The sequence below is a fragment of the Bubalus kerabau genome, chromosome 4 (assembly GCF_029407905.1).
Source record: "Bubalus kerabau isolate K-KA32 ecotype Philippines breed swamp buffalo chromosome 4, PCC_UOA_SB_1v2, whole genome shotgun sequence".
In the NCBI taxonomy this organism is placed as follows: domain Eukaryota; kingdom Metazoa; phylum Chordata; class Mammalia; order Artiodactyla; family Bovidae; genus Bubalus; species Bubalus kerabau.
This window is the reverse complement of record NC_073627.1, coordinates 129,751,557-129,777,257: the sequence shown is the minus strand read 5'-3', so window position 1 is coordinate 129,777,257 and position 25,701 is coordinate 129,751,557. Positions and strand designations below refer to the sequence as shown.

The window sequence follows — 25,701 nt, the reverse complement described above, 5'->3', positions numbered from 1 at the left end:
ACAATAAACTGTGGAAAATTCTGAAAGAGATGGAAATACCAGACCACCTGACCTGCCTCTTGAGAAACTTATATGCAGGTAAGGAAGCAACAGTTAGAACTGGACATGGAATGACAGACTGGTTCCAAATAGGAAAAGGAGTATGTCAAGGCTATATATTGTCACCCTGCTTATTTAACTTACATGCAGAGTACATCATGAGAAATGCTGGGCTGGAAGAAGCACAAGCCGGAATCAAGATTGCTGGGAGAAATATCAATAACCTCAGATATGCAGATGACACCACCTTTATGGCAGAAAGTGAAGAGGAACTAAAAAGCTTCTTGATGAAAGTGAAAGAGGAGAGTGAAAAAAGTTGGCTTAAAGCTCAACATTCAGAAAACTAAGATCATGGCATCCAGTCCCATCACTTCATGGCAAATAGATGGGGAAACAGTGGAAACAGTGTCAGACTTTATTTGGGGGGGCTCCAAAATCACTGTAGATGATGACTGCAGCCATGAAATTAAAAGACGCTTACTCCTTGGAAGGAAAGTTATGACCAACCTAGAGAGCATATTCAAAAGCAGAGACATTACTTTGCCAACAAAGGTCCGTCTAGTCAAGGCTATGGGTTTTCCAGTAGTCATGTATGGATGTGAGAGTTGGACTGTGAAGAAAGCTGAGTGCCAGAGAATTGATGCTTTTGAACTGTGGTGTTGGAGAAGACTCTTGAGAGTCCCTTGGACTGCAAGGAGATCCAACCAGTCCATTCTGAAGGAGATCAGCCTTGGGATTTCTTTGGAAGGAATGATGCTAAAGCTGAAACTCCAGTACTTTGGCCACCTCATTTGAAGAGTTGACTCATTGGAAAAGACTCTGATGCTGGGAGGGATTGGGGGCAGGAGGAGAAGGGGACGACAGAGGATGAGATGGCTGGACGGCATCACTGACTTGATGGACGTGAGTCTGAGTGAATTCCGGGAGATGGTGATGGACAGGGAGGCCTGGCATGCTGCGATTCATGGGGTTGCAAAGAGTTGGACACGACTGAGCAACTGAACTGAACTTAACTGAAGAACATTTGAGAGCCAATCTCAACACATTTCAAGTACACAATATAGTGTTATTAATGGCAGTCACCATGCTGTACCTTAGATCCCCAGAACTTATGGGTTCTGTAACTTAAAATTTTTACCCTTTTCCCCCACCCTACCTTTTTCTATCAGCCCCTGGCAACCACTTTTCTATTCTCTGTTCCTATGAGTTTGACTTTTTTTTTTCCCCTTAGATTCCACATATTTATATATGGTACAGTATTTGTCTTTCTCCACCTGGCTTTTCACTTAGCATAATGTCTTCTGCTGCTGCTGCTAAGTTGCTTCAGTCGTGTCTGACTCTGTGCGACCCCTGAGACGGCAGCCCACCAGGCTCCCCCGTCCCTGGGATTCTCCAGGCAAGAATACTGGAGTGGGTTGCCATTTCCTTCTCCAATGCATGAAAGTGAAAAGTGAAAGTGAAGTCGCTCAGTTGTGTCCAACTCTGAGCGACCCCATAGACTGCAGCCTACCAGGCTCTTCCATCCATGGGATTTTCCAGGGAAGAGTACTGGAGTGGGGTGCCATTGCCTTCTCTGTAATGTCTTCTAGGCTCATTTATTTAGAAAATGGTAGGATTTCCCTTTCTAAGTCTGAATAATATTTCACTATACATACATATACCACATCTTCTTTCTCCAGTGATCCACTGATGGACACCTGGGTTGTTTCCATATTTTGGCTATTGTAAATAGTGCTGCTGTGACCATGGAGGTGCAGATACCACAGAGATTCTGACTTCATATTATTTGGATATACACCCAGAAGTGGGATTGCTGGATCATACGGTAGTCCTATTTTTAATATTTTGAGGAGCTTCCATAATGCCAACCGACATTCCATAGAAGCTGAAACTTTAGCATGGGGGCAATCGGAGTTTCCTGAACGGTTTCTCACAATTGCAGGAATGGTTATTTCTCTTGGGGAAAGGGCAAGAGAGAATTAAGGGAAAATGAAAAATGTAGGTAACGCACAACATCCCAGAAGGCCACTGCCAACTTTGGTTCCACCCACAGGGCTGCAGTTTTCCTGATCAAGACAAGGGTCACTTAGCGGGGAAGCCCACCTCCTTCCAGGTAGCCCATTCGATGTGACCCCCGTTTCTGCTGTGGCTGCCTCTGGGCCAGACACTAAGCCGGGAACCCAGGCCTGAGCATTCATTCACTGCGGGGCAGGTGGACCGGACGGCACAGCGCATTCCTCAGGGGGCTGATGCTGCGGCCGTACCCGCCACCGCACCCCCCTGCCCCGCCTCCGGCCGGCCTGCGTGCGGCGCCCTGCTACCCGCCTTTCCCTGCCGGAACTGGGCGCGCCCCGCCCCAGCGCCCAGCTTTCGATTCCCCATGGGCCTCTCGCTGCTGCTCGGCCGCGGCCCAGAAACTTGGAGGGTGAATGGCGGGCTCGGCGGTGCTCAAGGGGAGTCCTGGGGGGTTGGGCCCCTCGGAGTCCGAAGACGCGCGCGGTTGGCCCTGTTCAGAGCACGGCGACCGCGTGGTTGAGCTCTTCTGTCGCCGCTGCCGCCGCTGCGTGTGCGCGCTTTGCCCGGTGCTGGGCTCGCATCGCGGCCACCCGATCGGTTTGGCGCTGGACGAGGCGGCGCGCGTGCAGGTGGGGACGCTGGGGCGCGAGCCCCGCAGCAACGGGCGGGGAGGGGCGTGCTGGGTCCCACTGGCAGTTCCCGGTTGGAACCGGGACCGGCAAGGCGGCCCGGGGACCATCTCGGAGGCCGACCTGTTGTTCAGAAAGAGAGACTGAGGAAGGGCACCGGCGAGCCAAGGCCATCATTTAAGCATCAGAAGAGGTGGGTTTGGGAGTAAGAACTTGGGCGCCCGGCTGGCCGGGTATCCTGGACCTCATCCACCACGGTGGGTCCACCCCACGGCCTTTGGACCTAAAGAAAAGCTGCCTTTAACAAAGATGAAAAAATCCCTCCAGCTTAGAAAACAACTGTGTTTCCGGAAAGCCACACACACGCCTCCTCTGGTTTTCCCTCCTGGAGTTCCTGGGAGGGGCTGTGGGTCCCCATGGCCCTGGGGTTGGGCCGGTCTGCCCAACCCCGCCCCTCCCCCTCCCTACGCCCCATACCACGCGCCTAACAGCCAGTGGGAGCTGGTCAACCGCAGTCAGTGGGAGCTAGGTCAACCGCTTCGCCGACAAAAAGAGGCTTCTGGAGGCAGAGGCTGGGCCTTGAACTCAGGACTGCTCCCCACGGGCCCAGTCTCACTTTGGAGCGCTCATCCATGCTTAATCCTAATAGTGGAAGGGGGCTCTGGACTCCTGTTCCAGCCTAGTGGCCAACTTGTCCAGTGACTGGCCAAACCCCTGCAAAGCCCTCTTTGGGCTAGACAGGTGCTCCTCTCATAGATTTGATTCTACCACTTCTACCTTCAGGAAGTGATTAATCCAGCCCTACAGCCATTCCCTGCACTTGATTTAGCCATTGTGACTTTGAAGCTCCAAGGTGAGAATGGACCACCTTGGGCTAATCTAGCAGGTGGAGCCCAGGATTCAAGGCTTTCCTCTGCCTCCAAGATCTTCTTTTTCTTATCTATAAAATAGTTAATAATAACAATAGTTCCTCAAAATGCTGTTTTCAGAGTTAACAAGGCTGCTTTTCAGAGATAACATCTTCTAATAGGTAGGTCCACCTACTTCTTTTGTAACCACACACCCATTCATTCCTTAGACATCCATTCAGCTTATACCTGTGCCATGAGTCAAGGAACAGACCAATTCTTCCCCGAGCTGGAGGCGTCCCTTGGCTAGTAGGGGAAGAACAAACAAGTGACAACACAGTATGATAAGTATTGTAATTGGGGAGCCTGAGGCAGTGGTCAGTGGGAGCCAAAGAGAAGAAGAATGAACCAGGGACAGGAAGCCCAGGAAGAGTTCCTGGGTGGGGGGTGCCATTGAACTGGCCATGACGAGTAAGTGGGGCTTCACCAAGCACCTAGACAGGAGAGGCACCCTGTGACTGGAGGGCTCAAGCACCGGGATGCCACATTATCCTTGGCTGACAGACAGGAGCTTGACCAGAAGATTCAAGGGCGGGGGGTGGGGGGGATGGAGGATGTGCTCCTGGAAGGTGGAAGGTGAGGCCATGGCTTATCCTTGGGTTCCTATTGTGTTCCCACCCCCAGCGCTCACTCCCAATCCCCCATATAAGCTACACCTACTGAGCATTTTGTGTGCCTGGCACTACACCAAGCACTTTGTGTCCTCATTCTTTACAGCAACTCTGTGGGGTTGTCCCCCCACCTTTTTTTTTTTTTTTTTGCAGCTGAGGAAACCGAGGCTTAGAAAGGTGAGGCCACTTGCCTAGGTCATGTGGAAGGAGAGCTAGGACTCAGACCTAGCAGGTCCTGTCCGACTCTGGGACTTGGGCTCATACATAGCTTGCTCCAGCTCTCCACTTGAAGCTGGCAGCCCCTGGTAGTTCTGTTCAATTCAGCAAACACTTTAGGGACACCCCCTTGTGCCTGTTGGGGAGCAGGAGCCAAGAATGGAGCAGATCTGCCCTCAGAAAGTGCATAGTTGGTCCAACAGATGAATGTAAGGTGAGCCATAAGAAGGTAAGGCAGAGGTAAGGTCACAGCGTAGGGGAGTCCACAGAGCAGGTCTTTGAAGAAACGGCAATTGCAAACAGCAGAGATATGGAAGGGTGCCATGTAGGTGGGAGAGGGGACCTCTTACACATGCAGGTCCTCTGAACACCAATCCAGGCCAGAGGACCACAGACAACCCTGGAGGGAGGTTCTGTGAAGGCAGCTCCTAGAACAGACCCCAGCACTAACAGTACTCAGGATTCACTCTAGAAGTGAATGCTCTTCCACTGAGCCCAAGCTGCTTCCCTAAAATCCTGTTAGAGGGCCTGGAAAAGCAGGTCACAAGTAGGACTGTTCTAGAAAGAAGGGAGCACCTCAAGGTTCAGAGAATACCTGATGTGGGCCTCTGAGGATCAGAGGGGCCCTAGTCCCAGCTCACCTTCCAACTTGCCTCATGACTTTGGGCAAGTCGCCATACCTTCTGAGTTCCAGATACCTCCACTGAAAAATATACAGGGTTGAGAGGAGATGACCCCTGGAGTGACTTGTTATCTCAAAAGTGACAACATTAAGACTTTTGTCCTAACTTTTTCACATACAGAAATTCACCCAAGAATGCTTAAAGCATTTGGCAACCAAGAAGCAGCAGCAAGTTGGCAACATAACCCAGATAGAAGATGCTGCTGAGAAGCTCAAGGCAAGTGGGGGATTCTTCCTGATCCTAGTTGAGATGTCTACTTCTCTGCTCTGACACAGGGTTCTCCCCAATATGGAGCCAGGGAAAATGAAAACCAACGTCAAAGGGGGGTTTGGTGGGGTCTGGAGCTTATGTAATTTAGGGGACCCTTTTGAAGAAAAAGCACAAAATTAGTTGCAAGACCATGAAGAGGTCATGCTAGAGAGTGGCCTGGGGCTTCTCTTTCATTAGCTTTGCAGTGAATCTGCCTCTACCCGGAGGCCTAGCCTTGTCCCAAAACGCCTGACAAAGTGGAGGAATGGTCTTTTCTCCCTCCATCTCCAAGGCCATATTCTTAGACAGACTAGTCCTCCACCTCCTACACCCCAAGTTGCCTTAAGCAAAGAAAATGGAACATACAAATCACACTTTCAGTTTCACTGCTGAAAAACAGCAAATAGGTTTAAATATATTTCATGACATGTTCTTCAGGCTAATCCTGTCGTAACAATGTTTACTTAAGTGGATTCTTTTGTGAGTTTTAAGTAGGAAGTTGGGACTGACATGATCCTAGCTGCTGTTTTAACTGTGAGAATGGTATTATTGCTCTTTAGGAGCCTTTTAGGTGAACTTGGCTAGTCCCTTCCCTTCTCAGCCACCGCTGAGAAGTGAGGGCTCCTCAAAGTGAGGGCTGGGGTGGGATGCCCTCCCAAGGCCTGTCTCACTGAGGGCTCTGTGAACCCGGACTGGCTACCTCAAGTCAGGCAGTGAGACTGGCTCTGACCATGGAAATAGTTAGCACCCAGACTAGGCCACAGAATTGGCCCCCTGTTTGTCCAGCGTCCATTAGCTTTTGAATGACAGCCTGCCCCAGTTTACTGAGGACAGATGTCTTACACCTGTGGCCCTTGCTTAATTATTAATCATGTCGTCTTCAAGAGCACAGCTCTGGGCTCAGGCAACATCAGTCTAAGACAATATGGGAACTAAAAGTTGGCACACCCAAAGGGATAGGGGAGGTGCTTGGGGATGTTCGGCCCCGAGAACAGGCTCACTATCTGTAAATCTCTGAGCAGACATGGTCTGGAGGCTCCCGAGGAAAAAGTTAGGATTTGTGTGGAAAGTCTTAAGGGGGGCAGGTGTCAGCTTAATCTAAGGAATGGTTTTCTTTGAAGCTTTCCCCAACTTTAGTTTTCCCTAGTGGCTCAGACAGTAAAGAGTTTGCTGGCGATGTAGGAGACCCAGATTCGATCCCTGGGTTGGGAAGATCCCCTGGAGAAGGGAATGGCAACCCACTCCAGTCTTCTTGCCTGGAAAATCCCGTGGATGGAGGAGCCAGGCAAGCCCCAATCCACTGGGTCACAAAGAGTTGGACTCAACTGAGCAACTAACACACTCACTCACCCAACTTAAACTTTATTTTGAAGTAATTACAGATTTATGGAAAGTTGGAAAAGTAGTGCATGACCCTGGGTAGATGACAAGATTCCTTGCCCCATCCGCCAGTGGATAGACTTTTACTGGTGCCTGGTTCATGGATGGAGCAGCCTTCTGTGAATCTGGTTTGATTCGGGTCAGATGGCCCTGTTCCCACTCCCAACTGGAATGATGCCAGGTGCCCAGAGCGCCCTCCTAGATGACCCAGGCTCCAGCATGGTGTGGCTGTCTCATGCCCCTCCACCTCCATGCCACCCAGGTCACTCACCGTGGTTCTGATACCAAGTTCCTTCTTTGTTTTGGGGACCTGGGGATTTCCTTTTTGTTTGTTTGATTGTGGGTTTTTTTTTTTTTTTTAATCTGGTTATGTAACTTTAAAATTTGCTCAGCATTTCCATGTGTTTGAAAGTAGTAGGAAGGAAGATTTCCCATGTCTGCTCCTTCTCCCTTTTTTGACTAAACTATGTCATTTTCGAGAAGGAAATGGCAACCCACTCCAGTATTCTTGCCTGGAGAATCCCATAGACAAAGGAGCCTGGTGGGCTACAGTCCATGGGGTCGCAGAGTCAGACACGACTGAGTGACTAACACACACACACACACACACACACACACATGTCATTTTGGGCTTCCCTGTTAGCTCAGCTGGTAAAGAATCCACCTGCAATTCAGGAGACCCTGGTTCGATTCCTGGGTCAGGAAGATCCCCTGGAGAAAGGGATAGGCTACCCACTGCAGTATTCTTGGGCTTCCTTGGTGGCTTAGATAGGAGAGCTACAGTCCATGGGGTCAAAGAGTCGGACACAACTGAGTGACTAAGCACAGCACATATGTCATTACTCGGGTAGGGTGTTGTGGTTGTTTTTTAAGATGCTAACCCTTTCCTATGTCATTAAAAGTTGTTTATCAGTGTTGGTATTAGAGGCTGTGTGTGCCATTAAATGGCTCGACCATGATTCATGAAACCATTTTCCCAAGGTTGAACATTTAGATCCCTTCCAGTTTTTCACTCAGGTGAAACAACACTGCAGTGATATTTGGCACCTTGACTTATTTCCTTTGGAACACGTTCCTAGCATGAGTCACCTGGCTCAACAGGCACAGACGTTTGTGGGGACTCTGGTGCGTTGTACCAAACTGCAGCAGGCTCGGTTGTGGCAGAGAGGTCTGGGGCAATCATGCTTCTCCGTCCTCGCTTTCTCAGAGGCAGTACTAGGGCAAAGATCATCTGCTTGGAAATTAGCCCATGAAACAGCTTGGTAAACAAATTAAAACCAATAAAGTTCATAATTGGCCAAAGTCTACTGATCAGAAGCCAACAACCAGGCCTACCCAACCACGTCTTTCCAGAGAGCAATCAAGAAGGGCTTGATCTTGAGTCCCCACCCAATACCCTTTAAATGATTTTTCCTTAATAGGCTCTTTGCTTCCCCATCACGGCTCCGGGGAGGGGGGCTGAGATGTGTGTTTCCCTACACACATCCAGGTATAGGGAAAATCAACACTTACCTGCTGCCCTAACTTTTTACTCAAACTGGAATAAGATGACCATATATCAGAGTGGTTATAGTCTTCTTTCAAATCTTCCAAATTTTCTACATTGAGCTTTTGATACTTTTGTAAATGACAACAAAAAAAGTATATAAATACACAGTGTATAGAATCCTCCTGCCACGCCGGAGACTTGGATTTGACACCTGGGTTGGGAATATCCCCTGGAGAAAGAAATGGCAACCCACTGCAGTGTTCTTGCCTGGGAATCCATGGACAGAGAAGCCTGGTGGGCTACAGTCCATGGGGTTACAAAGAGTCGGACATGACTTAGCAACTAAACAACAATATATATAATATATATATAGTATATCGGTTCACTTTGAACTGATGTGGCCCAAACCAGAGTACTTCTTTGTTTCATTGCCAGAATTCTCTCTTCTTTTTTTAAACCATATTGCATAATCAGTCTCAGGTTGCTTATACCTTAAGTTTTCTATGTTGAGATTTATAACAATGTGTGGTATCATTAAGCTTATTTTGTATATTCTTTAAAAAGTGGATCTGTAGAAACTGCTTGGAGTACAGGTTTGTTGGGAGAAGACGTTTGCTCTCAGTTTCTAGAAAAAGGTCCTCCATGTACATATGTTGCCTCCAAAATGTGTTGATAAATCAAGGGTTTAGAACACATTTTCTTTCCTTCACTTAGTCATTCAACAAAGATGTACTTTACAGGCTTGCTGACTCATAGAAACCATGTTGTAGACTAATTCCCAAGGTAGCCAAAAACTGTTTAATATCTCTGTGGCATGTGGTGGCATAAGTTAGACTCAGAGCCTGACCACTGCGTAGAACACTGTAAGGGAAGCACAGACTTTGGGAACTCATCCCCTGGATCCTGACAAACCACACATTCTTGCCCAACTAAGGAGAGAACATGGCACCACAGGGGAGCCTGCTCACTCCCATGCCTGCCTGGATACCAAGGATCTTCCTGCTTGTGGGTCGTATAAATGTTTGGTCTGAGGAAAGATACTGGCCTAATTTTTTTATGATTTTAGTTTTTAATTGCACTAGTAATGCATAAACACATTTCAGTTTTAAAAAATTTAAATAGTGTATTAGAATATAGTGTAGAACTTTGGCAAGTACAAAGTAAGAATCCCTCTTGACCATCTTCCCCACCCCACACCTCTCCCCAGACATGACCGGACAGATATTTTAAATGCACTTGCAGACGTACAGATGCAGATATCCATATACAGTTTTTATTTTGTGATTTTTTACATAAATGAGACCATCCTGTATGTATTATTCTGTAGCTTGCCTCATTTCACAGGATGTCTTGAAGAGCTTTCCATGACAGGAATGCAGGTCCGCTGCATTCTTCGTGTGTGTGTGTGGCAAAATACACGTAAAAATGACCATTTTAACCATTTTTAAGTGTATAATTCAGTGACATTAATTACATTCCATGACAAGAATGCAGGTCCACTGCATTCTTCGTGTGTGTGTGTGGCAAAATACACGTAAAAATGACCATTTTAACCATTTTTAAGTGTATAATTCAGTGGCATTAATTACATTCATAGTATTGTGCAACCATCAGCACTGTTTTCAAAAGTTTTTCATTACCCTAAACATAACTCTGTAATCACTAAGCAAGTACTTCCCATTCCCCTCCCATTGCTGCTGCTAAGTCACTTCAGTCGTGTCCAACTCTGTGCGACCCCATAGATGGCAGCCCACCAGGCTCTCCCATCCCTTGGATTCTCCAGGCAAGAACACTGGAGTGGGTTGCCATTTCCTTCTCCAGTGCATGAAAGTGAAAAGTGAAAGTGAAGTCGCTCGGTCGTGTCCGACTCTTAGTGACGGACTGCAGCCCACCAGGCTCCTCCGTCCATGGGATTTTCCAGGCAAGAGTACTGGGGTGGGGTGCCATGGCCTTCTCTGATTCCCCTTCCACTAGCTCCTGGTAACCTCTCGTCTACCTCCTGTCTCTATGAATTTGACTATTCTAGATATTTCATATCAGTGGAATCATACAACATTTGTTCTTCTGTGTCTGGCTTATTTCATTTAGCATCATATCTTCAAGATTCATCCGAATTATAGCACATATCAGAACACTGAATTCATTTTAATCACTGGATGTTATTTCAGTGTGTGAATGCATAATTTGTACAATGAACATACATGTACTTCTCATATTGAAACTTTTATCCAACTTTTCTCTGTCACCAACAATGCTGTAGTGAGTGTCTTGTTACACCAATCTCTATGCACATGTGAAAACATTTTCTAGGATCAATTTCTGCAAGAGGAGTTGCTTCATCAAAGGATTTAAGCATTTAAAATTTCGATGTTATATCACCCTCTACAAATTCTAATAGCTACTAATAGACACTGCCACCCACGGTGTATGTAAATGCCTATTCCACACACCCTTACGGATTCTTGGTGTTATTCATCAGTTAGCATTTTTTCCAGTCTGATGGCCAGTATATATATATATATATATAGTGCTGCTCACTTCCTTGATTTTGATTGTTTGGGATGCTGAGGGACCTCTTCATATGTCAATTGACACTTGTATATCTCTGGTCCATTTTTAAACGGAATGATTTATTTTGAATTATATATTATGGACAGTAAGCCTGTGTAGTTTGTCACCTGTCATGTAGCTTTGTTTATAATGCCTTACCTCTTGCGAAGAGTTTCTTTTTTCATGTGATCCAACCTGTCATGACTCCCTTTTTGCTATCTGAGTCTTACTGAGGTCCTCCCTTCCCAAATTTGTTAAAATAAAATTGTTCTATATTTCATTTTGATAGGTTTATTATTTTTTAATGTATAGCGCCTTAATTTATTTAGAATTGTCTGTTTAGCTTTTATTGTGGAAAACCTCAAGCATACATACATGTCATCCAGACTTATAATTTCATTGGTAAAACTCTGAGCATATTACCTGTATCTATAAGATAAGGACTCATTTTTAAAATCAAGTATCAATTTTAAATACATAAAAAAAGTATTTTAAATCAGGTATCATCATATTAATATCATATTATATTAATATCATATTAATATCACCATATTAACAATGCCTCCTTAATAACATCAACTATCCAACCAGTAGTCACATTCCCAGTTGTTTTATAAATGTCATATTTTGTTTGTTTGAATTACGAGTGAAATAAAGTTTTCAAAATGCAGTTAATGGATCTATTTCTTAAGTTGATGGTAAACATGCTCCTCTGTCCTCTACATGTCTTCTAAATTATGTCTTTAAGTTAGATCTAGAGGCTTATCAGATTCAGATTTACATTTTTCACAAGAGTACTTCACAGGTGGGGTTCTGTCTGACTTTATGTTTGTATACAGAATAAAGTAAGTATCTAACAGTTTTATCAAATAGATGATTAATTGCATGTGTACCAATACCATCTCTTGAATTATATATAATTATATAATATTAATATATAATTATATAAACAATTATATTATAAATATTAATACATGATTATATACAATTCAAGTATATATATTTATACTTTTCTAAGTTATTCTTTCTCTTGGTCTTTTTGTCTATGCCTAAACCACATACTTTTAAATCCTGCATCTTTACAGTTCGTTTTGACTTCCCTGGTGGCTCAGACAGTAAAGAGTCTGCCTGCAATGCAGGAGACCCGAGTTCCATCCCTGGGTCAGGAAGATCCCCTGTAGAAGAAAATAACAACCCACTCCAGTATTCTTGCCTGGGAAATCCCATGGATAGAGGAGCCTGATTGGGCTACAAGTCCGTGGGGTCACAAAGAGTCGGAGACAACTTAGCAATTAAAGAACAACAAGGCAGCTCATCCTTCACAGATCTTTTATTTATTTATTTTTTGTCTATGCCATGAGGCTTGCAGGATCTTAGTTCCTTGCTGCTGCTGCTAAGTCGCTTCAGTCGTGTCCGACTCTGTGTGACCCCATAGACGGCAGCCCACCAGGCTCCCCTGTCCCTGGGATTCTCCAGGCAAGAACACTGGAGTGGGTTGCCACTTCCTTCTCCAATGCATGAAAGTGAAAAGGGGAAGTGAAGTCGCTCAGTTGTGTCCGACCCTCAGTGACCCCATGGACTGCAGCCTTCCAGGCTCCTCCGTCCATGGGATTTTCCAGCAAGAGTACTGGAGTGGGGTGCCATTGCCTTCTCCACTTAGTTCCCTGACCAGGAATCAAATGCGGCCCTTAATAGTGAAAACATGGCATCCTAACCATTGGACTGCCAGAGAATTCCCCTTCATTGATCCTTTAAAAAACAGTTTTTGACTTTTCCTGTACTTATTCTCTCTCACAATAATTTAACATTTGGTTAATATGCATGTTAAGACTTTGATTGGGATTGTATCCAATTTATACACCAATTTGGAGACAAATGACATTTTTATGGTAATCAATCTTCCCAGACAAGGATATGGTTTTTCTTCCATGCATTCAGATTTTGTCTTTCCATACAATTTTATGCTTTTATTTATCTAGGCCTTTACAGTTTTTGTTGGGTTTAATTTTAAATATTTTGCTGTTTTTTCTGCTGCTTTAAAAATGATCTTTATTTCTCCATACATTTTCCAATGGGTTATAGCTAGTACTTAGGAAAGCTTTTTATAAAAAAGCTAAAGTGCTGAACTCTCCTTTCAGAAGTTATAATAGTTTCTTTTCATATTGATTATTTTAGATTTCCTGGTTGGCAATTATATCATCTACAACTGGTTTTGTATTGTTCGTTTGTTTTTTAGGCTCATGCAGAGTCAAGTAAAACCTGGCTGACCGGGAAATTTACTGAACTCAAATTACTACTTGAAGAAGAGGAAGCTCTGGCCAAGAAATTCATTGATAAAAACACACAGCTTGCCCTGCAGGCATACACAGAGCAAATCAAGTCTTGTGGGGAACAAATTGATGTCATGAACACTCTGTCCAACAGGGTCTGGACTATCAGCCAAGAAACCAATCCTGTACAGCTGCTGCAGGTAATGCTGGGTTTCTGCTCCACAGTGGACACTGGCCACCATATTTCATCTTGGTTAATGTGGCACTGAACACAGTGTTCATACATTGAGTAAAAGCACAGAGAATTTCTTTGCCAGCATGTAGACTTCCTTGCCCCCACACAAGTCAGAAAATATACATTGTTAGGAAGATAATATACATCTTGGACTAGTTAAATGACATTATCAGCCACCATTTTTGAGGGCCTCTGTGTTCCAAGCACTTTAGGTATCTTAGCTCTAATATTTACTAAGAACTCTGCAAATTGGATATTCTCATCCCATTTTACTAAGAAGAAATTGAGGCTCCAGGAGATGCAGGAACTCATCCAAGGTTATACAGCTGGTAGGAATCAGGTCTGTCTGAATCTAAAGCCACAAGACATCTCTGCCTGGTCCTCTGACTATACAGTCTTAATCGAAACATCACTCTTGGAAAATCCAGTATCCTTGCAAAATCTACTAAGCAGACTTCAAGAGCTGAGTCACAGTTTGCTCAAAGGGGAGAGAAGGACGGGACTCCTTGGCCACCGGGCTCTGTTGGAGGCTGTTATACTGAAGGAGAGTCTAAAAACTAGTCCTGTGATGTTCACTGCTACACTGAGTGAAAGCCTGCTGTTGAGGGTGGAGTTTCTGTCTTCAGAGAGCCATGGGAGAAACTCTTCTGTCAGTGAAAGTGAAAGTGTAGTCGCTCAGGGTCCGACTCGTTGAGATCCCATGGACTGTAGCCCACCAGGCTCCTCTGTCTATGGGATTCTCCAGGCAAGAATACTGGAGTGGGTTGCCATGCCCACCTCCAGGGGATCTTCCTGACCCAGGGAGCATGCCTGGGTTTCCTGCACTGCAGACAGATTCTTTACCATCTGATCCACCAGGCTCCTGTGCAGTCTCCTGTGCTCTTGGATTGCTTTTCTACTCATCTGACTCTTCCTCTTTCTCTTTGGCATGGCTTCTGGGAAGCTCAGAGCCAAATATGTTTCATATAGCTGGGATAGACTTTGTTCATATAGTTTGTGCCTCATCTTACTGGCTTCTAGCTTACATTCTTATCCTGGTTCTCTCTTGGCTTCACTTTTCTCAGTAAAGGAAAATTGTGCAGCAGCAGCAAACTTTTGTAAGATGCTTTAAAGGTTTGTAGGATGAGACAGAGTACAACTAAGTAAAGATGGCACTGAGAATAACCACAGATGAGCATGGGCTCTGGCTGCAAAATAAGGCAGGCAAATAAGTCAGTACAAAATAGTCAAGCCAGTCCCTGGAGGATATTTACACTCTTATACCTTTATGTGGCCTTGGCCATTTCAAATTATCAAGTAAAGGTGTGTCCAAAGAAGTCCAATTGTGTATGGGGAATCAGGGAAGGCGTCCAGGAGGAGGTGACGGTAGAGCTGGTGTGAGAGGATAAGGAGGAGCTCACTGGGTATATACAGAGGGATGGGGCAGAGAGGACATACCAGGCAGAAGGAACCATGTGCCTGCGAGAGGTTGGCAGGCTGGAGAAGCACTTGGGTTCAGCCTGGCTGGAGGCAGGGCAGGTTTACGAGAGGGGAGGGGTTGTTAGGAGATGCAACTGGATAAGGAGGCCAGAGTTAGTTGATGCAGCATCTTATATACCTAGTCATGGAGTTTAGACTTTGTCTTGTAAAGAGAAAAGGGGTCAGGGGAATGTTTGGGACTGAGAGATGACATGGTCAGATCAATGGTTTAGAAAGGACACTGTGACAGGTTGGAGGCTGGACTGGGCATGCAGGACTGAGGCTGGAAGGGAAGCAGGGAGGAGACCACAGGTATCCAGGAGAGAGATAAGGAGGGGCTGGACCAGTGCAGGGGCAGTGGGGATGCAGAGAAGCAAGCAGGTTTGAGAGATATGACAGGATTGGTGATTAGGGGAATCCAAGATGACAGCTGGTTTCTGGCAGAGAGATACGTGGCTATATGGCTGTTCTTTGAGTTTGCAAAGGCAAGAAATAGATATGCTTCGTTCATTCATTTATTCCATTATGAACATTTATCAAGAACCTTCTATGTGTCAGGCCCTATGCTAAATGCTGCAGTTTGGTGTTACCAGGTGGTCCCATTTGTCCCTCATTCCCCTTCCCAGCCCCACCCCACCCATCTTCCCTCTTGTCACCCTCTTGCTACCCAGAGCTGCTCCCTGCCCAGCCCTCTGGGTGTGACCTTAGCCCTCTTTCCCCACAAATTCCCTTCTCCTCACCCAGATGAAGACGGGCTCTAGACTTGTAGCTTCCTAGGTAGACAGGGCTTAGAGAGTACCCACAACCCCTCCCAAGGCCCAGCATCCCTCCTGCCGAGCCACCTTCCTTCCTTCCTGGGGAATCCATCTGCCCCTCCCATCTTGGGCAGCACTGCCAACCAGCCAGGGCCTGCTCGCCTAAGGCAATCTTCTATCTTCTAAATCCTTGCCTGGGACAACTCTCCAGAAAGTGCAGACAGGGAATCTTAGGTGCAAACAAGAGAATCCTCTGTAACTGTTTTAAGCAAGAAAGCAGTTTATGAAAGTATTGGGTAGCACACAGGATCTGCAGGAGGGCCAGAAAGTCGGGATAAAAACCAGGCCACAGGAGTGAAGCCAAGGCTGTGGCACAGGCTTGCTCCAGTGTAGACCCCACTGCTTCTCCCCTGGGCAAGATGTCACAGCTCACACCACCGACCCAGGGCCACCCCCTGGAACTCCCCCACTGCTGCCCCTGACAGCCACACGCCACTGTCACCGCCCACCCTTGCTTCCACATCCAGAACTTGGAGTGGAGATGCTATGGGTGCAAGGGGGACCAGGACTGTTTTCAAGCTTCCGCTTAGCAAAGCCACACTTAACACAGGAAGGGTATTTAATAAAAGGTACTGTCCAGATAGAAAACAAGACAGCCCCCCACTGTGGTGGGCATGTCCCCTCAGTCAGCTTTCCAGTTGAGCTTCCAGAGTCGTTGGCTTTCATTTTGGGGGACGTGGTTTTCTGTTGTCCATTTTGGACATGCCCCAGGAGCACCTTCCCCCAGGAAAACTGGCCCCTCACTCTTTTTGTTCCCCCGTACCTCAAACCAATCCCTGTCACAGTGTCTGTAAAGCTTTGGGGTCCCTTTCAAGGTAGTGAGCTAAAGGCAAGGGCAATCAGCCTGCCCCCTCCCTTGCCCCCTAATGCAGAGTGGACCTCAGTGCACACCGCAGGGAGGGAGAGAAGAACCAACAGCCCCCCAGCACTGGGGGTGGGGGTCCGCTCCTGGGGACAGGGTCTGGGCTGGCAGCAGGTGTCAGGGCCAGGTGGGGCCTATGCTCGCTGGCTGGGTTTGTTCCTGGGCATGATGGTGGAGACTGGAACATGGCCCCAAGCTACCCTGAGCCCCACATGCCCTTGCAGGAGTACACAGCCACTGAGCAGCAGATACAGCAGCAGATGAGCCTGGGGGAGCTGTGCCACCCCGTGCCCCATTCATTCGAGCCCGTCAAGAGCTTCTTTAAGGACCTCGTGAAAGCCATGCAGAGACTGCTGCAGACGCCACTGGATGTCCGCCTTAAGGAAAGTAAGTCACTGTGTGACCAACCTTGGGTCCTTCACTCCCTGGTCCTGTCATTAGAGATGGTGCAGTCATGTCTGAATCATGTCTCTCCCGCACAGAGGCCCAAGGCTGGGCCCAACCCTCCCTGCCAACCTCACCTCCTACTTGTCCTGAGAGAGGTCCTGTCTCTCACAGCCGCTCTGCTCTATTCCTGCCCCTCAGTCGCTCCCGGGGTCCTGCTTCACCTCAGCTTTGCCTGCACTCAGCTCCCAGCTGGACGGACCAATTCCCCCCACCTCCTCTACCTGGTCAAGGCACTTACTTGGGAAGCCCTTCCATGGGCTCCCTTGCTCTCTCAGCCATCTGCCCCTCTGCCCTGGGCCTGCTCCATCTCCTGCCTGGGGGTGATTATGAGCTGGATATATGGCCCTTCTCTGCCTCTCTTAAATGCCTGGAGGGCAAGAACCACTTTGGGTCCATCTCTGAGGTCACCATAGGGCCTGACACAAAGCAGGTGCTCAGAAGTATCCATTCCTTCGTCTCTGTTATTAGGATTCATTCAAAACAGTTATTGAGCCCCTGTTAAGTGCTGGGCACAGCAGGGTACAAAACAGTGATTCTGCCTTTGTAGTGCTCAGTCTTTTAAGGGGAAGACAGTCAACTAATGAATACGTATCAGCAATAAGAAGTGCCTTGAAAAAATAATACTGAGTAAGGAGAATAGAGGGTGACCAGGAGAAAGAGCTATTTTCTATGGTGAAGTGGGGAAGGCCTCTTTGAGAAGGGGATGTGGGAGGTGACTTGAAGCATGGCCCAGAGAGCTTAGTGGTCACAGGCATGGACTCTGGAGCCACACTGCCTGGGCTTCTATCCCAGGTCCACCACTTCCTAACCCTGCCATCTTGAACAGGGCACCTAACTGTTCCATGCCTCTGTTCCTGCATCCATAGAATGAAGATAATATAGTCCCATCTCATAGAGTTGTTGTAAGGATTAAAGTGGGTTCTTACATGTAAAGTGCTCAGAATGGTGCTCAGGCGTAATAAGCACCTGTGAGCACTAGCTAGTATTGTTACTGCTGCTGTTACATCTTGGGGAAAATGTCTTCTAGGTAGAGGGGAAAGCAAGTGCAAAGGTCCTGAGGCACAAGGCAATTGTGAGTTTGACTTGCTGGAGGAAGAGCAAAGGGCGAGGGGCGGAAGCAGTCAATTGGAGTAGATGTGGGCACAAGAGGGAAGAAGAGAGATACCAAGGAAACTCCAAAGATTTTGAACTGAACAACTAGAAAGAAGTTGTCATATTCTGAGATGAAAAAGAGCACTTAGAATTGGAATGAACAGCCCTTTTGGCTGTCTGAGTAGCACTATAGGGATTTGCAAGAGCAAGTGCTTGACGAAAGGCAGCAAAAAGGAACCAAGAAGAAAGTGAGTGGTTGACCCGTTTTCTAAGAAAGGTTGTGAAAGCAGCAGCTATGTTCCAAATAAGAAATTTTGGAAAAACCCTAGTCACAAGAACTGTAGCAACCCAAATTGCATCTGATGGCCTTGAAGGTCACCTCTTGAAGTGAGTCTTGCTGATCTGTAGAATGATGAAGCTGCGTTTAGAGAATTAAAGCTAATTCCCGAAGATGTTAAGGGCAAAAACTGCCTTTCATGGTATGGATCTTATCCATGTCAAAATACGCTCCATGATCAAAAAATGGCAAACCGTGATTGAAGCTCACGTTGATGGCAAGATTACCAACGGTCATTTGCTTCATGTATTCTCTGTGCTTTGCTAAAAAGCACAACAAGCAGCTCCACCCCATGTATGTGGTAGACGCCTTTGTTATCCCCCATCTTACAGATGAGGAAGCTGAGGGTCAGAGAGGTTAATTGACTGGCCCTAGGTCACACAGCTGGTAGGAGTCGAGGCAGAATTAAGACAGACTCTGGTCCCAGGGATTGTGTTCTCTTCCCCTGGAGTCTGTTGCCTCCCAGGCCATCACCCTCATCCACCTCCAGATGAGGCCATCATTCTCACTATCGCAGGTAATACTGACAGGTACTGCCTCCCAGGAAGGCTCCAAGGAGATGGGGGTCTTGCAGCACCACTGCCCTTCCAGCATCCCGCCTCACCGCCCTACCTGTGAGTTCCACAGACACTGCAGGTTCAACAGGCTGAAATGGAATCCAGCATCTTCCACCCGCTAACCCCCAAACCGCTGCTGCTTGCCTCCAATCTACTCTTCATTCCCCACTCCCAGTAGAGTCAAGCCTTGGAACTTGTACCACTGCAGTATATGCTGAACCTGGCTCCTTTTCCATCCCTGCTGCCCCAGGTCAGCCATGAGCCTACCCACAGGATGTCTCTACTCTCACCCTACCCCATCCATTCCCCATCAGAGGCTTAGAAATTCTTCTGCTCATGTCTACGCTCCTTCAAACACCTTCCTTGGCTCCTCACTTTACATAATACTCCAAGTACCTGTCTTTGCTCCTGCTATATTCTTGGGAAAGCCTCCCATCCTTTTTCTGGGTGTCCAAAGTTTCCCCAAATCTAAGGGCCAGCTGAGGTGCTTCCTCCTCCAGGAAGCCTTCACTGACCCCTCTAAGCCCTGGAGCCCTTTCATGTCTCTTATTGGATCCAGAGCACTTTCTACCTTGCGGCATAGCTCAAGCACGCCCATTTCTCTCCTCACTTACCTGATTGAATTGTTATAGACAGGGACTGTGACCTGAGTTTCCCCTGAATTCTCTTTTACCTGGATGAGTATGACCTTTTACCTGGATGAATATGAAACGAGTAGGACCTTTTACCTGAACTCCCTTTGACCTGGATGAATATGACCTTGCTGAGGACTCAGCTTTAATTTCCTGTTTTCTATCTTTATCCTAGAATTTGCATGTCTGCCATGAAATTGCCCCCTTCCTTGACCATTGAATACATGGTTGATTCTCAGCATGGTCCTGGAGCCTGCAGTTTCCTCCCCATGTCCGGGGCTTGCTCACATTGGCCTGCCAGTGCTCAATTTGCTTCCAGTCTTGAAAAGTGTGTTTTTCTCTGTAGATCTGAGCCTTGTCCTGGAGTTTCCCTGTTACTGTGAATTTGCATTTCCTACTTAAATTTGCATACCATTCTTGGGGAGAGATTATGTGAATCTCCAGTTCTGTAATATTTTTAGTAATGTTTTGTAGTTTGTGCTGCTTGCCCAAACACCAGGCACTGATTTCTCACAATTCATTACAGGTAGGAACTGTCAGCTCTCGGGCTCCTGTGTCCAGCCGGGTTCCTTGTTGAAAACAAGCCCCTCACCAGAGCGATCACTCTTCTTAAAATGTAAGACCCCAGGTGTGGGGAGAGGGGGAAGAGGGTGAGGTGTAACGGTGGGGAAGGAGGGTCACTGAAGTAGAGGGGCCTCCCTTTCTTCCTGAGAGACACACCTTTGGTTTTTTCCAACCCTTATTATCAGGTATTTTTTTTTAATTCAGAAATAATACATGTTCACTGTAGAAAACAAAATATTTTAAAAGAAAATAACTCATAAATCACTGAAGAGCTTTGGAAGTTTTTCTGCTTACCTACCAAGCAGACATGTAGCAGTAGATAAGTACTACTATTTGCCCTTTTAACTTTCTTTGGCATATCTATATAAACATACAATGATAAATATTTAATATATATATATTTTACAAACATGATGTCATACTATACATACTGTTTGGTAATCTGTGTTTTCATTTACTGATACATTATGGATATCTTTGGTCCTTAAAAAATTATACAAGTAATGCATGCTTCTTGTAGAGAATTACAAATTACTTATATGAAAAGAAAACAATTGCCTCCCCCAGAAATAAATGTTAATATTTTGGCATATGTTCTTCCAGACATTTTTAAAGTACATGTGTGTACAGATTTTTTTTTTCAGCTTTGGCCTATAATGAATAATATTGATATGAACATCCTTGTATATATCTTTTGATGCAACTATATGCATTTCTGTTGGATATTTACCCAGGAACAGGAGAAAAGGATGTCCAGAATAACCACTACTATGCAACATTGTTCTAGATGTCCTAGAGAGTGACTTGAGGCAAGAAAAAGAAATGTAAGCTCTAAGGATAGGAAAAGAGTAAAAAAAGATCATTATGCAAAGGTGATATGATTCTTTACAGAAATCCAAATTAAGCTATAAATTAGAGTTAACAAATGAATTAGAAAAGCTGCCAGATGTTATGTCAGCATACCAAAATTAGTTGTTCAGTTCAGTTCAGTTCAGTCGCTCAGTTGTGTCCAACTCTTTGCGACCCCATGAACTGCAGCACGTCAGGCCTCCCTGTCCATCACCAACTTCTGGAGTTCACTCAAACTCATGTCCATTGAGTTGGTGACACCATTCAGCCATCTCATCCTCTGTCCTCCCCTTTTCCTCCTGCCCCCAATCCCTCCCAGCATCATAGTCTTTTCCAATGAGTCAACTCTTCCAGTGAGGTGGCCAAAGTACTGGAGTTTCAGCTTTAGCATCAGTCCTTCCAAAGAACACCCAGGACTGATCTCCTTTAGAATGGACTGGTTGGATCTCCTTGCAGTCCAAGGGACTCTCAAGAGTCTTCTCCAACACCACAGTTCAAAAGCATCAATTCTTCGGTGCTCAGCCTTCTTCACAGTCCAAGTCTCACATCCATACATGACTACTGGAAAACCCATAGCCTTGACTAGACGGACCTTTGTTGGCAAAGTAATGTTTCTGCTTTTCAATACGCTATCTAGGTTGGTCATAACTTTCCTTCCAAGGAGTAAGTGGTCTTTTAATTTCATGGCTGCAGTCACCATCTGCAGTGATTCTGGAGCCCCCCAAAATAAAGTCTGACAGTGTTTCCACTGTTTCCCCATCTATTTCCCATGAAGTGATGGGACCAGATGCCATGATCTTCAGTTTCTGAATGTTAAGCTTTAAGCCAACTTTTCACTCTCCTCTTTCACTTTCTTCAAGAGGCTTTTTAGTTCCTCTTCACTTTCTGCCATAAAGGTGGTGTCATCTGCATATCTGAGGTTATTGATATTTCTCCCGCCAATCTTGATTCCAGCTTGTGCTTCTTCCAGCCCAGCGTTTCTCATGATGTACTCTGCATATAAGTTAAATAAGCAGGGTGACAATACACAGCCTTGACGTACTCCTTTTCCTATTTGGAACCAGTCTGTTGTTCCATGTCCAGTTCGAACTGTTGCTTCCTGACCTGCATACAGATTTCTCAAGAGGCAGGTCAGGTGATCTGGTATTCCCATCTCTTTCAGAATTTTCCACAGTTTATTGTGATCCACACAGTCAAAGGCTTTGGCATAGTCAATAAAGCAGAAATAGATGTTTTTCTGGAACTCTCTTGCTTTTTCCATGATCCAGCAGATGTTGGCAATTTGATCTCTGGTTCCTCTGCCTTTTCTAAAACCAGCTTAAACATCAGGAAGTTCACGGTTCACGTATTGCTGCAGCCTGGCTTGGAGAATTTTGAGCATTACTCTCCTAGCGTGTGAGATGAGTGCAATTGTGCCGTAGTTTGAGCATTCTTTGGCATTGCCTTTCTTTGGGATTGGAATGAACACTGACCTTTTCCAGTCCTGTGGCCACTGCTGAGTTTTGCAAATTTGCTGGCATATTGAGTGCAGCACTTTCACATCATCATCTTTTAGGATTTGGAATAGCTCAACTGGAATTCCATCACCTCCACTAGCTTTGTTCGTAGTGATACTTTCTAAGGCCCACTTGACTTCACATTCCAGGATGTCTGGCTCTAGGTCAGTGATCACACCATCGTGATTATCTGGCTCATGAAGATCTTTTTTGTACAGTTCTTCTGTGTATTCTTGCCACCTCTTCTTCATATCTTCTGCTTATGTTAGGTCCATACCATTTCTGTCCTTTATCGAGCCCATCTTTGCAAGAAATGTTCCCTTGGTATCTCTAATTTTCTTGAAGAGATCTCTAGTCTTTCCCATTCTGTTGTTTTCCTCTATTTCTTTGCATTGATCGCTGAAGAAGGCTTTCTTATCTCTTCTTGCTATTCTTTGGAACTCTGCATTCAGATGCTTATATCTTTCCTTTTCTTCTTTGCTTTTCGCTTCTCTTCTTTTCACAGCTATTTGTAAGGCCTCCCCAGACAGCCATTTTACTTTTTTGCGTTTCTTTTCCATGGGGATGGCCTTGATCCCTGTCTCCTGTACAATGTCATGAACCTCCGTCCATAGTTCATCAGGCACTCTATCTATCAGATCTAGGCCCTTAAATCTATTTCTCACTCCCACTGTATAATCATAAGGGATTTGATTTAGGTCATGTATTGGCAATAAACAATTAGAAAATGAAATGTTTAAAACATTATTTTCAGTAACACTTTCTAAAAACTTAGGAATAAATCTAATAAAAGATATATAAAACCGCTCTCCAGAAAACTCCAAAATACTACCAAGAAAATTATCTGGTAATATCTACTAAAGTTGAACATCCACATGCCCTAAGACCTAGATTTTTCTCTAACTTCATGTCTCCAAATGTGTATAATGCAACAAGAACTGTAACTGGGAGTTCAAATCACCACCACTTTTCTGGAGGACAGTTTGGCAAAAGCCTTAAAAATGCAATCATCCCCATGGACCCAGCAATTCTTTTAGGAATATAGCCTAAATAATCAGACATATAAAGATGTATTCATTAGTGTTTTTAAAAGTCTTCTTAAAAGCTTAAATATTTTTTTAAAGCAGGGGGAAGGTATAGATTAAATTTGAATTCATCTATACATCAAAATCTTAACGTTGCCATTAAAATGCTCTTATAAAAGAATATTATACGACGTGGTAAAATGTTCATAAATACATCAATACATTTAAAAAACAAATTACCAAGAGTGTATGGTATGACACTAATGTTAAGAAAAAAACCATAAAGGGGCAAGTAAAAAATTTTGGAAGGACACCCAAGTGTTAAAATAGTGATAGGGTTATTTTTAAATTTTTAGAAATTGGCAGCAAATTCCACTGTACAAAATTCAAGCTGTACAACGGATGTGTATTAAAATGCTGTCTCCTCCCCGTGTTCCCCGATCACCTCCTCACTGGTGATTTGCGTGTTTCCAGTTTTCTTCGTTGAACAAGCGCGGGACAGCCTGCGCGCGCACTGTCTTTCTCCCGGGGGCGGGGCGGGGCGGTGTCGGGGTCGCTTGCCCCGCCCCTCAGGCTTGGCCCGGTGTCCCCTCCCTCCGCAGACGCGCGCACGCCCTGTTTGGAGCCCGACACGATGCACGCGCGCTTGCGCCTTTCTGCTGACCTCCTGACGGTACGCTGCAGCCTCCTCGGCCGCCTGGGACCCACTGCCGCGCTGCGTTTCGACGCGCTGTGGCAGGTGCTGGGCCGCGACTGCTTCGCCGCCGGCCGCCACTACTGGGAAGTGGATGTGCAGGAGGCGGGCGTCGGCTGGTGGGTGGGCGCGGCCTACGGCTCCCTGCGACGCCACGGGGCCTCGGACGCCGCCCGCCTGGGCTGCAACCGCCAGTCCTGGTGCCTCAAACGCTATGACCTCGAGTACTGGGCCTTCCACGACTGCCAGCGCAGCCGCCTGCGGCCCCGCCACGACCCTGACCGGCTCGGTGTCTTCCTGGATTACGAGGCCGGCGTCCTGGCCTTCTACGATGTGACGGGCGGCATGAGCCACCTACACACCTTCCGGGCCGCCTTCCAGGAGCCGCTGTACCCGGCCCTGCGGCTCTGGGAAGGGGCCATCAGCATCTCCCGGCTGCCCTAGTGGCCGAGACCCTAGTGACCGCCTTAGGCTCTCCACGGCTCTACTCTACCGCATCCAGACGGAGCTGGTCTATGACCTCCTCTGTAAGCATTCCCATCGTCTCCCCCACCAGTCCTTCCCTGTGCTTTGTACAGTTCCTCTCCTAGTAGGCGAGCTTCAAACGAGCCCTAAACCTGCAGGTCCTCTCCTGCTGCTCTCTCGTGCGACCCCGCCACTGCCACCAGGACACTCATACTACACTGCCTTTTAGTTCAGGTTCCTGAAAGCACACACCCACAGGTGAGCCTTAAGCACCCTGACCATGTCAGTGAACATGATCCCCAGCATCAGCTCACATAGCACCCAGAACTGCCTGGCACATAGTAGGCGCAAGATAAATATGTGAATGAGTGAGAGTCGCTAGGACTCTTCTATCCCTTAATGTCCCTTGGATATGCTTCCTCCTCTTCACTCTACTTCAGCTTGTCCATGTCACCTCCCTTACGAGCAGCTGCAAGAGGTTCTTACCGCCTCCTGGCCTGAACAGTTTCCCAAGCTCATTTTCTACCTTACAGCCAGAGTGATCTGCTTGTAACCTCACTTAATTTCTTAGAACTATCAAAAGCTTCCCAAGGACTACAATGGGGAGAGGGGAAGGGGAATCACTTAACCCTAGCATTCAAGGCTTTTCTAGTCTGCCCCAAAGTACATACCCTCATCTAGCTCCTACTGCTCTTTTCTGAGACCTTTCAATCAGAACTGGGTCACATAGTTGCACCTGTATACCCGTGCCTTTGCCTTCCCATACAAACACATTTATACAGGAAAGCCCTTTCTTCTTTTTGCCTGTCTTCCCTCCCCAGGCTTAACTGCCCCAGGAAGTCTCCCCAACCTGTCTTTCCAATTAGATTGGAAGATTTCTAAGGGCAGCCATGTCCTACGCCTTCCTCACCCTGAAAATTTCAAAAAGTCCCTTCCCTCCAAGGCAGTGAGTCGATGACCACTAGCTGACTGCTAGTGAATCAGAACAGCTGAGTTGGGAGGGCCTCACAGATCACCCAGCCTGACCTCATTGTACATTTGGGGAGAATAAGGTCGTGAAAGAAAGTTGCCTCAAGTCACCCACAGAGATTAAGGACTGGGCCACCCCCCAGCACCCAGCCATGTGTCTCTGG

General features: G+C 46.4%; 1 protein-coding gene across 1 annotated transcript; it reads left to right on the top strand.

Moving 5' to 3' along the window:
* The first annotated feature begins 2,433 nt into the window (after nt 1-2,433).
* TRIM14 (tripartite motif containing 14) lies at nt 2,434-25,268 on the top strand. Its single transcript, XM_055580254.1, has 6 exons — nt 2,434-2,684; nt 5,223-5,318; nt 13,007-13,240; nt 16,635-16,797; nt 20,002-20,091; nt 24,012-25,268. The coding sequence occupies exons 1-6, from the start codon at nt 2,469-2,471 to the stop codon at nt 24,545-24,547; spliced, it is 1,335 nt and encodes a 444-aa protein (XP_055436229.1). The 5' UTR covers nt 2,434-2,468; the 3' UTR covers nt 24,548-25,268.
* The last annotated feature ends 433 nt before the right edge of the window (nt 25,269-25,701 follow it).